We start from the raw sequence: 12583 nt of genomic DNA, 5'->3' as shown, positions 1-12583 counted from the left end.
GTGCTTTTATACATTGATGTGGTGCTTAAGATTGGTGATGGTTGGGTGATTTACATCAAACCAATGTTATAAGTGTCTCAGATGGGACAACGCTCTTGATCAAACATAGTTGTTAAGTCTTTAAAAGCATCCAGCATATTATCTGTTTATGTAGTCTCCTTATTCTATGAACTATAGACGAACCTAACTGGCACTATTGTATAAAAAATCAAAGATCAATTATACTTACTCGCCAAAGTTAATTCTGGAGTAATTTCTTGCAATATCCACTACAATAGAGGGTCCACCAACCAGCATAGCACCACGAATAGCAATTGCAAAGAAACCAGAGATCATTACCAGTACTTGGAATACATCCGTCCAGATGACCGCTTTCATACCACCCTATGGGAGACAAGCACAAGGTGATAGCCTGTAATATTAAAATATTCTTACACTTTTCATTGGATGAAGTTTGCACTTTTTATGGTGTGTATTACTGCAGTACATATTATTTATTGCATATCAGAATAGTGACAATATAATATTGAGGACCATATAGCTAGTATTTAATTATACTGTTTCACCAAATAATTATTACCAAAAATTATTATAGTCCTATGGCTCTTTAAATTGGTTTTGTACAACAGTTATATTCATGGCCTCTCCTTAGAATAGATCATTATTATCAGATCAGTGGGGTCCAACACCCGGCACGCCCACTAATTAGCTGTTAACAGTGTATGGAAAGGAACACGACTGCTGCGGATACTGCAGATCAGCTCCTATTCAAATAACAAGAACTGATCTGCAGTTGACGGCAGCAGCCACTAAATGGTGAGACAAAGTGCTGGTGTTCCATTCTGAACACTGTTTACATCTGGCTGCTGACATTCCCCCGTGATCAAGTGAGGCGAAACGTGCGTCGGGGTGTTTCACTGCCACGGGGTCTGTATGGATATACTACTACTATGATACATTTCTGATTCTTTTGCTATCATCACTCTGACCATCTTATGTGCTGGGTTGATTTTGTATAATGTTTATATTATGTTCTTTTTTTTTATTCAAAAATAAAGATGAGATTAATGTGTATGTATATTTGTTTTCCATATTGTTTTTTGGTTTCATGCTGCCTTAGCTGGTATCAGCTGATTGGTGGGGTTGCCAATTGTCTGATCACCACTGATCCAATATTAATGACCTATCCTAATGCCAGTTCATCAATATCATTGTAGTAAAAATCTCCTTTAACTGAATTTAGATTTATAGGCTTTTACAGTATATATATACTGCTAGTTGATATAAATAAATTTTGAATCAATCAAGTGGTCCCGTTGTCGCAAACTTAGTCTCTTGGTCTGGGTAAAGAGCAGTTAGAAAGAGTCTTAAACATTGATTTCACTGGGTACTATATAAAAATGACAATATATTTTTTTGTGCCTAAAATGCAAAGGAAATGTGTCATCTTTAACTTTAGGCCTGTTAGAGATAATTTCATCTTCAACTTGCTTAACTGTTCACAATAACAGAAATCTTGACCAGGGGTGCCCAAACTTTTACATGCCGCTGTAATTTACCCAGTGATAGGTTTGAGGAGAAATTGCACACTTCTTGTTAGATTCACCTACATATTAAAGCTGATCCTTGGAATTACCAGAACATTTTGTGATCTGCTTATTGCTAAGTTAACTTTACTAGTAGGGATTGTCCAAAACAGACAACTCATTTAAAGGGGATTTATTATCCTAACTGAGGGCAGGGAGTTGTCTCTTTATGCATGTACATAAAGTTCAGTGAAAAAAAAAATCTCATTCTATTTCATCAGGTTTTTGCACAAAAACGCTGAAAAAATTGACACCTGCGTTTTTGGTGTGGTTTTTTTCAGAGTTTTTTTCACCACACATTATTTCCAATGGGTGAAAAACGCTGAAAAAAACGCTCAAAGAAGTGACATGTTCTATTCTGCAAAAAAACACGCAAAGCACAAAATACTGATCAAACAAAAACCAAAGTGTGTGCATGAGATTTCTGGAATCTCATAGACTTTGCTGATACTGTAAAAGGCAGCAGAAAATTTGCATAAAAAAGCATCAAAAAACGCAATGTGTGAACATAGCCTTCAAGCAGGTAACTGTGTGGACACACGCTGAATAACTCAAGCTGGAATTACACCAGCATTCTAGATTACATTATTCTGTTCTGTATTTGGAACAAAATAGCAGAATTCATGGAATGGATGTATCCATTAAATCAGGGGTAGGGAACCTCCAGCCTGCGGGCAGTAAATCACATTTCCTCTTGCCCGGGCAGACTCAGTTTTCTTCCTTGAAGGGGTTTTCCCACGAACAAAAGTTAATTTTAATCAATGGCTGTGTCTGACTGTGCAGAAACATGGTCTGATCATACCACAGCTCCTGGGCAGGGGAGGAAGCAAAAGAGTATACAGACATTTCTTTCTTTGAAGTAAAACATTGTTTAAAAACGGGCAGGGAAATGTTTTACCTCACAAAAAAAATCAGCTGTGATCCCAATGCTGTAATGTCTGTATACTCTCTTTCTTCCTCCCCTGCCCAGGAGATGTGGTATGATCAGACAGTGTTCCTGCACAGTCAGACACGCCATTACACAGTACATACAGTGGGTGTGGAAAGTTTTCAGACCCCTTTAAATTTTTCACTCTTTGTTTCATTGCAGCCATTTGGTAAATTCTAAAAAGTTAATTTTTTTTTTCTCATTAACCCCTTCATGACCAGAGCATTTTCTGTTTTTGAGTTTTCAATTTTTACTCCCCTTCTTCCCAAAGCCATAGCCTTTTTATTTTTCAGTCAATATGGCCATGTGAGGGCTTATTTTTTGCGGGACGAGTTGTACTTTTAAACGCCATTACTAGTTTTACCATATCGTGTACTAGAAAACGGGAAAAAAATTCCAAGTGCGGTGAAATTTTCCAAGACCTGTAGCGTCTCCATTTTTCGGGATCTGGGGCCGGGTGAGGGCTTATTTTTTGCTCGCCGGGCTGACGTTTTTATTGATACCATTTTGGGGTAGATCCGATGTTTTAATCGCCCGTTATTGCATTTTATTGCAATGTTGAGGCGACCAAAAAAAACGCAATTCTGGCGTTTGGAATTAGGATTAGTTCTTTTTTTATATTGATATATGGGGTGATTCTGAACTCGGCAATACCAAACATGTATAGGTGGCGTTTCTTTTTTATTATTTTATTTTGAATGGTGCAAAAGGGGGGTGATTTAAACTTTTATATTTTTTTATTTTTTTTAGATTTTTTAAAACTTTTTTTTTACACTTTTTGCTTGCTTCTATAGTCACCATAGGAGACTAGAAGCAGCAACTGTCCGATCTCCTCTGCTACATAGAGGTGATGAGCAGATCACCTCTATGTAGCAGAAATGCTCCTGTGCTATGAGCGCCGACCACTAGGTGGCACTCATAGCAATCTATACATGACAACCACTGGGGTCTGCTGCAGACCCACGGTTGTCATGCCCACCCATCAGTGACCCGCGATCACGTGACGGGGTCACCGATGGGCGGGGTAAGTGATGCGCTTCCGGCGCAGCACTGTTAAATGCCGCTGTCATAGATTGACAACGGCATTAAACTAGTTAACAGCCACGGGTGGATCGCGATTCCACCTGCAGCTGTTGCGGGCACATGTCAGCTGTAATAATCAGCTGACATGTGCTCGGTTCAGTGCGGGCTTAGCGCCGGAGCCTCCGTTTAACCGGCCTTTCCGACGTTGTGCGTACTATTACTGACCACGTCGGAAAGGGGTTAAAGTACACTCTGCACCCCATCTTGACTGAAAAAAACAGAAATGTAGAAATTTTTGTACTTATTAAAAAAGAAAAATTGAAATATCACATGGTCATAAGTATTCAGACCCTTTGTTCAGACACTCATATTTAAGTCACATGCTGTCCATTTCCTTGTGATCCTCCTTGAGATGGTTCTACTCCTTAATTGGAGTCCAGCTGTGTTTAATTAAACTGATAGGACTTGATTTGGAAAGGCACACACCTGTCTATATAAGACCTCACAGCTCACAGTGTATGTCAGACCAAATGAGAATCATGAGCTCAAACGAACTGCCCAAGGAGCTCAGAGACAGAATTGTGGCAAGGCACGGATCTGGCCAAGGTTACAAAAGAATTTCTGCATTACTCTAGGTTCCTAAGAGGACAGTGGTCTCCATAATCCTTAAATGGAAGAAGTTTGGGACCACCAGAAGTCTTCCTAGACCTGGCCATTCAGCCAAACTGAGCAATCGTGGGAGAAGAGCTTTGGTGAGAGAGGTAAAGAAGAACCCCAAGATCACTGTGGCTGAGCTCCAGAGATGCAGTAGGAAGATGGGAGAAAGTTCTACAAAGTCAACTATCACTGCAGCCCTCCACCAGTCGGGTTTTTGGCAGAGTGGCCCGACGGAAGCCTCTCCTCAGTGCAAGACATATGAAAGCCCGCATAGAGTTTGCTCAAAACACATGAAGGCCTCCAGACTAATGAGACTATGAGAAATAAGATTCTCTGGTCTGATGAGAACAAGACAGATTGTTTTGGTGTTAATTCTAAGTGGTATGTGTGGAGAAAACCAGGCACTGCTCATCACCTGCCCAATACAATCCCAACAGTGAAACATGGTGGTGGCAGCATCATGCCATGGGGGTGTTTTTCAGCTGCAGGGACAGGACAGGACGACTGGTTGCAATTGAAGGAAACATGAATGCGGCCAAGTACAGAGATATCCTGGATGAAAACCTCTTCCAGAGCGCTCTGGACCTCAGACTTGGCCGAAGGTTCACCTTCCAACAAGACAATGACCCTAAACACACAGCTAAAATAACAAAGGAGTGGCTTCAGAACAACTCTATGACCATTCTTGACTGGCCCAGCCAGAGCCCTGACCTAAACCCAATTGAACATCTCTGGAGAGACCTGAAAATGGCTGTCTACCAACGTTCACCATCCAACCTGACGGAAACAGAGAGGATCTGCAAGCAAGAATGGCAGATGATCCCCAAATCCAGGTGTGAAAACTTGTTGCATCATTCCCAAGAAGACTCATGGCGGTACTAGCTCAAAAGGGTGCTTATACTCAATACTGAGCAAAGGGTCTGAATACTTATGACCATGTGATATTTCAGTTTTTCTTTTTTAATAAATTTGAAAAAATTTCTACATTTCTGGTTTTTGTCAGTCAAGATGGGGTGCAGAGTGTACTTTAATGAGAAAAAAAATGAACTTTTTAGTATTTACCAAATGGCTGCAATGAAACAAAGAGTGAAAAATTTAAAGGGGTCTGAATACTTTCCATACCCACTGTAGCAGGGGCACATTTATAAGATTATTTCGGCACAGGAACATTTTATTTAAGCACATCCAATCGTGGAAGTTATTATTATTCTAAGATCTATTAATTCAAATCAACTTTTGTTTCGTTCGTGGGAAAACCACTTTAAATTCCTACATTCACTACTGAACGCTGCAGCGCATTCAGCGAAGGATTATATCCTGATGTTGGCCAGTGCTCTGCACTCAAATCCCATTCTTACAATGAAGTCAGCAGTTTCAGTTTTCTCCTCTGTTATGTACGCAGCAGCATATGTATCCTATGTGATATGTGATATATATACTACAGTCCCAGTGTTTCCTATGTTGTGTATATATAAACCAGCCCAAGGGTCTCCTATGTGATGTATATTCACCATTCCCAGTGTATCATATGTCATGTATAAACATCAGTCCATGTGTCTCCTATGTAATGTATATTCACCAGTCCCAGTGTCTCCTATGTGATGTATATATATTATTCCCAGTGTATTTTATGTGATGTACAGTACAGACCAAAAGTTTGGACATACCTTCTCATTTAAAGATTTTTCTGTATTTTCATGACTATGAAAATTGTACATTCACACTGAAGGCATCAAAACTATGAATTAACACATGTGGAATTATATACTTAACAAAAAAGTGTGAAACAACTGAAAATATGTCTTATATTCTAGGTTCTTCAATGTAGCCACCTTTTGCTTTGATGACTGCTTTGCACACTCTTGGCATTCTCTTGATGAGCTTCAAGAGGTAGTCACCGGAAATGGTCTTCCAACAATCTTGAAGGAGTTCTCAGAGATGCTTAGCACTTGTTGGCCCTTTTGCCTTCACTCTGCGGTCCAGCTCACCCCAAACCATCTCGATTGAGTTCAGGTCTGGTGACTGTGGAGGCCAGGTCATCTGGCGTAGCACCCCATCACTCTCCTACTTGGTCAAATAGCCCTTACACAACCTGGAGGTGTGTTTGGGGTCATTGTCCTGTTGAAAAATAAATGATGGTCCAACTAAACGCAAACCGGATGGAATAGCATGCCGCTGCAAGATGCTGTGGTAGCCATGCTGGTTCAGTATGCCTTCAATTCTAAATAAATCCCCAACAGTGTCACCAGCAAAGCACCCCCACACCATCACACCTCCTCCTCCATGCTTCACGGTGGGAACCAGGCATGTAGAGTCCATCGGTTCACCTTTTCTGCGTCGCACAAAGATACAGTGGTTGGAACCAAAGATCTCAAATTTGGACTCATCAGACCAAAGCACAGATTTCCACTGGTCTAATGTCCATTGCTTGTGTTCTTTAGCCCAAACAAGTCTCTTCTGCTTGTTGCCTGTCCTTAGCAGTGGTTTCCTAGCAGCTATTTTACCATGAAGGCCTGCTGCACAAAGTCTCCTCTTAACAGTTGTTGTAGAGACGTGTCTGCTGCTAGAACTGTGTTGCATTAACCTGGTCTCTAATCTGAGCTGCTGTTAACCTGCGATTTCTGAGGCTGGTGACTCGGATAAACTTATCCTCAGAAGCAGAGGTGACTCTTGGTCTTCCTTTCCTGGGGCGGTCCTCATGTAAGCCAGTTTCTTTGTAGCGCTTGATGGTTTTTGCAACTGCACTTGGGGACACTTTCAAAGTTTGCCCAATTTTTCGGACTGACTGACCTTCATTTCTTAAAGTAATGATGGCCACTCATTTTTCTTTACTTAGAATTTGTATTATGGCAAGAAAAAAGCAGCTAACAGTCTATTCAGTAGGACTATCAGCTGTGTATCCACCTGACTTCTGCACAACACAACTGATTGTCCCAACCCCATGTATAAGGCAAGAAATCCCACTTATTAAACCTGACAGGGCACACCTGTGAAGTGAAAACCATTTCCAGTGACTACCTCTTGAAGCTCATCAAGAGAATGCCAAGAGTGTGCAAAGCAGTTATCAAAGCAAAAGGTGGCTACTTTGAAGAACCTAGAATATAAGACATATTTTCAGTTGTTTCACACTTTTTTTGTTAAGTATATAATTCCACATGTGTTAATTCATAGTTTTGATGCCTTCAGTGTGAATGTACGATTTTCAAAGTCATGAAAATACAGGAAAATCTTTAAATGAGAAGGTGTGTCCAAACTTTTGGTCTGTACTGTATATACACAAGTCTGTGTCTCCTATGTGATGTATATACACCAGTGTCTGATATGGGATGTATATACATTAGCCCCATTGCATCATATGTGATGTATAAACATCAGTCCCAGTGTCTCCTATGTGATGTATATATACTATTCCCATTGTATCCTATGTGATGTATATACACAAGTCCATGTCTCCTATGGGATGTATATACACCAGTTTTTGTCTGCTATGTGATCTATACACACCAGTCCCAGTGTCTTCTATGTGATGTATATACACCAGCCCCAAAGTTTCCTATGTAATGTATATACACCAGTCCCATTGTTCCTATGTGATGTATATACTGTAGTCCCAGAATATCCTATCTGATGCATATGCACCAGTCAGTGTATCCTCTGTGACGTATATACAACAGATTCTCAGTGTCTTCTATGTAATGTGTACAGCAGTGACTCCTATGTGATGTATATAGCAGTGTTTCAGTGTCTCCAATGTGATATATATATACAGTAGTCTTGCTGTCTTCTATGTGATGAATACTGCACTCGCAATGTATCTTAAGTGATGTATACAACAGGCTCAGTGTATCCTATGTGATGTATATACAGCAGTCTTAGTGTCTCCTATGTGAAGTATATATTGCAGTCTCAGTGTCTCCGATGTGATGTATACTGCAGACCTCCTACTGCTTGAGTTCTATAAATGTAAAATGAGCAATGATGAATTTCCCACTGTGAGGAGACCTGTAGTGTAATATACATCTGTGTTTGGAACAACTTACTCCTGCCAATTCTTTGCAAAACTTATCGCAAAGAGTCGACTATGCTCCAGACCGTCACAAATCTGGAAATGCAGTTTTGGTTAGCAACATCATCAATACCACCTAACATCATACACCTCACCAAAGAGAAGCATCACATTAAGGGTGAGTTAATTAAATGTTTGACCAAATATAGTAGGATAATGATGGTGTAAATATCCAAATGGCCCTTGGCAGAAAAAAGGTTCCCCACTCTTGCATTACATGATCGACAACACTGGCACAGACTGACCCCATTGACCTATATTGGGGTCTTTTGGATTTCCATGAAGTTGTCTGTTATGCTGGAATAAACAGCACAGCATGAAGAGCTATTGGTATTGTAAAAATGATAACGTTTCTGACTTAGAACTGCCAACTCATTCCCATCAAAAGTGATGAAGCTATGTTTTTTCTACTTACCAGTGATGTATAAAACGTGCATATTATTCCAGTAGAAAACAGAGATGCCCAGAGGTCCAACCCCGTGACTAAAAAAAAAAAGAAAGAAAGGTTTTGAATTAAGGATCTGTAATTGGTGCAAATGTATAGACATTGAAAATAGCAATATAGTTTGTACCTTGATTGAGTATTAGTGCAGGAGCATAGATGACAATGCCCGTGTATAACATCTGCAGAAGAAAAGAAGAAAAAGAACAGTTTAATATCAGCGCATTTGCCTTGTAATTTGTGTTCTTTTATTACAAATATATACTTACAGTTGCCACAAGGAACTGAATAGTGCCATAGAGACGAACACTTTTCGCAAATCTCATTTCCAAATACTGTTTTGAAGATAGAGAAACATTTCAGGAGTTTTTATCGTGCAAGAAATGTTTAGTCAGTAGATAAAAAAGTGAAAAATAAGGAAAGCAAATTCAGATACTGTGCATAATGTTTCATGCATGAAAGATTAAATCAGTAAATATAGGTAAATGGAGAATGAGCCTGCACCACCTTCTAAATCCATAATGACCGCACCTGAATTTTAACGTCAAAGACACATCGTATAAAGTTGCGGTGCCAGCTTTAAAATGCAGAAACACTAGCCCAATAGAGAGGAGATGATGAAAAGCTGCACTCACCCATTATGTAAAAATAAGAGTCCTTTATTTCATATTCGGATAAAATGAATGGAAAGCAGGGAGTGCTGGGAGGAGGTGGACGACAGCGGTTTGACGCTCTAACTAGCACTTCCAAATAATCGGTGAGTGCCGATTTTCATCATCTCCTCTCTATTAAATCAGTAAATATGTTTGCACAACTGAAATAGATAATATAAATTCCTTACTTGGTATGTACTGGTGATACCTAGTCGGTAGAACATTGGCATAAAGATGTAGGCTGTCAGGGCACTGTTTAATGACTGACCCAGACACATCAGAAGGAACTTGGCACCATATCGATAAGATTCAGCTGGAACTCCAAGCACTTGTACTGCAGACATAAAGCTAGCAGATAAGGACAATCCTACGGGTAATGCTGACATGCTTCTACCCCCTGTAAAAAAGTCATCTGATGTCTTCTGTCCCCCACGTGCCAAAGCATAAAACAGTCCAATGCCTGTGGATCCCAGAAGCATTGCAGCAAATACCCCATAGTCCCATAGTGAAAAAGTCAATTTATCCTTTACATAAGGTACATAATCTGCCATCGGACCTAGGAGAAGTGAACAAATAGAAGATAAAGATGCATAGAATTAGTGGCAGTTTAATTTTTCCAATTCCCTATATCCCAAAATCTAGTTTACATATCCATGTGAGTTGTGACTGCCACCAATAGTTAATAGTATGCATAATACGTACAGTATATTATTGTGCAGAATCATCAGTGGATCACAAAAAGCTGAGTGGCTGATGATCGCAGGACTGGTTAATGAAAATGAAAAACTAAATGCACTGTCAAAACTCACCTGACTGTATCCACAGATGTCCAGATTTGGCTCGTTCAAGGACTTAACAGGAGAGTAGACAGGGAAAAGGTGCTTTTAAATAGGAGGCAGGATGAAAAGGAGGAGTTCTCAACATCTTACAGGAGACCAAGGTGATGTAACTTTCTGTCCATGCAGCAGCAGCTAAAACCATGCACAACTGTACAGTAGTCTCATTTGTTCCTCATCGTGTCCTACACAGTAATCGTTAACTGGAATTACAGTATCTGCCTATGTGACTCCCACAATAGGTGAGGCTGTAATGTTAATGATCTATTGTGAGGAGTGTTAAAGTATCTCAACACATTTGTGTGCAAAGCAATTTCGTACTAAAATTAAGACTTAATTATTTCTAATGGCAAAACACATGCATGTGACTAGGTGCTTTTACATTTAGATACTGTAACCTAAAGCAGTTTGGCAATATTACAAGCGTACTAGCTACAATTACGTTATTCTTTTTCACATTTTTTGGGGGGTATTCCCTTGTTAGCCATTTATCTGTAAGAGTGACCAGCTTTAATGAATGTAAGCAGAACACCTAAATGGCACTTTCCAGAGAATATTTTCCAAATTATTGCTCTTTTTTTTACTTGATTGAAATGTAAAAATAAATGAAGAATAGATTTACTATAAACTTAATCAAATTAATTCAGTATCAATGCTTCATTCATCTCAAAATGGGATCCCTACGAGTAATATTTGTTTTGCATTGATTTGTCTCAGCCCAATGATGAAATTAGAAAATATAAGTATTTTTATTGAATCAAGTTAAAAAACATGTAAGGGGGTGGGAAAAGGAAAAACAACCGGGAAGAAGGTGCTGAGGATAACATGTGTTCCCCATATATATATAATAACATCACGCACAAATAGATATATTCAGAAAGAGTAAGTAAATATATAGAGTCAATATGTGACAAATTGAACAATGCGGGATGTCAAATATAAAATAATATAATTTCCCACATCAAGGCATAAATAAAGTGCTGAAGTGCAAAAGAAGCCTCAAGATGTGAGGTAAAGTGCTATATATAGTAGATACAGCTCCTGGCAGGTATACTGCCATGGATCAACTTCATGAATGTCAAGCAGAGATGCGATAATGGTAGCTATCAATCAATGTGCTGGTATGAGAACAGACTCCAGTATAGGTAAATTGTTTGATCACTGTCAGTGTAATTCAGTATATATACCTGGATATGGGTCTGGATCCTGGGGGGTCATCATAGTCCAGTTTACACATGTACCCTGAATAGGAATCACTCACACTTAGGGTGATATATGTACTATATATTCCTTCCTTCAGGACTGATTGTTTCTTCATATCTTCATGTGTACCATAATTTTAGTTTTTTTAGTTTTTTGTTCAATGATGAAATTAGAAGAGTATAGCCAAGGTTATAAATCCAGACTTCAACTGTGACTTTGATCATCCCTATCGTAATAGGGTCATTACATTTACAATGCACATCAAATGTCCACTTAAGAATTTTGTTTTATGTTCGAAAGATCCAATAATGATAAGCTGGTAACACGGTTTACAGCAATCATCTGTAATCTGCAGAGGAGCTGTGCAGCAAGTACTCAGAAACCCACGCAGTGCCACTAGGTATGATGCACAAACAAGTAGGATCCTCCGGAGCCGTCAGTACAAGCTAATTCTGCATAGATGATGAGCACCTGATCTTCAGGGCACATGGCAATCTGGGTAAACATGCTGTATGCTTAAGGCCCATTGGAAGAAGCTGATAATCAAGAGTGACCACTCTGTGTCACGCACAGTGTTGGAAAGACTAAGTGCAACGCGAAGGGATGAGGGGAAAGAAGCCTAGACACTAGGGAAAGGGGGAGTGGAGATCCCTAGGCATATCTAATAACACCCTGCCTACCCTACAGTTCCTATATTGGTTCCACACCAATCGCCAAGCAGGAAACCTAAGCCCTGTATATCCCTAGAGCTAGGCCCTAGATACTGAGGGGGGATTGAGCACTGGTCAGTCCCCACTATAAACTAAAGACAACAAGGGAGACAAACAAAGGGGGGAAAACTTAGCTTAAGCAGACACCTGTCATGGGTGTGTCAGAGGTGACAGACAGTCGGCCTGCAGTTGGTTGCAGGAGATCTCTACGTTTGGCATTACAGACATCTTCTTAGAGGCTGGCTGTCTCTAGGACCCAGCGGCTACCTCCCTCTGGCTGATTAGCTTCCTGGCCTGAGTGTATAAATACCTGGTGTGTCTTCAACCTGCTCTTCCATTTTTGCATTAATCGCAGCTAACAGTTGCCTGCTGTTGTGTGCTTTGGAAATCTATTCTACTGACATCTTTATATGTTCTGCTACTGTTCTCAATTCTTCACAGGTTAACTGAAGAAGCAGCTCACTAATTCTGTCCATTTG

The 12583-nt window shown here is 39.9% G+C and overlaps 1 protein-coding gene across 1 annotated transcript in view; it reads right to left on the bottom strand.

The window, feature by feature from the left end:
* SLC5A5 (solute carrier family 5 member 5) overlaps positions 1-10408 on the bottom strand; it is a 54875-nt gene extending 44467 nt beyond the window's left edge. The window contains exons 1-6 of the mRNA XM_073658674.1: positions 10165-10408; positions 9544-9911; positions 8972-9037; positions 8833-8884; positions 8676-8743; positions 230-384 (exon numbers count right to left, since the gene is read on the bottom strand). Coding sequence (XP_073514775.1) covers positions 230-384; positions 8676-8743; positions 8833-8884; positions 8972-9037; positions 9544-9906 — 704 coding nt within the window. The 5' untranslated portion in view covers positions 9907-9911; positions 10165-10408. The remainder of the gene's footprint in view (positions 1-229; positions 385-8675; positions 8744-8832; positions 8885-8971; positions 9038-9543; positions 9912-10164) is intronic.
* Positions 10409-12583: the final 2175 nt, after the last annotated feature.

This window comes from Phyllobates terribilis, unplaced genomic scaffold (assembly GCF_046119375.1).
Source record: "Phyllobates terribilis strain yellow unplaced genomic scaffold, ASM4611937v1 Scaffold_1__5_contigs__length_1240528914, whole genome shotgun sequence".
Lineage (NCBI taxonomy): Eukaryota > Metazoa > Chordata > Amphibia > Anura > Dendrobatidae > Phyllobates > Phyllobates terribilis.
This window is presented reverse-complemented; position numbering and strand designations above follow the sequence as displayed.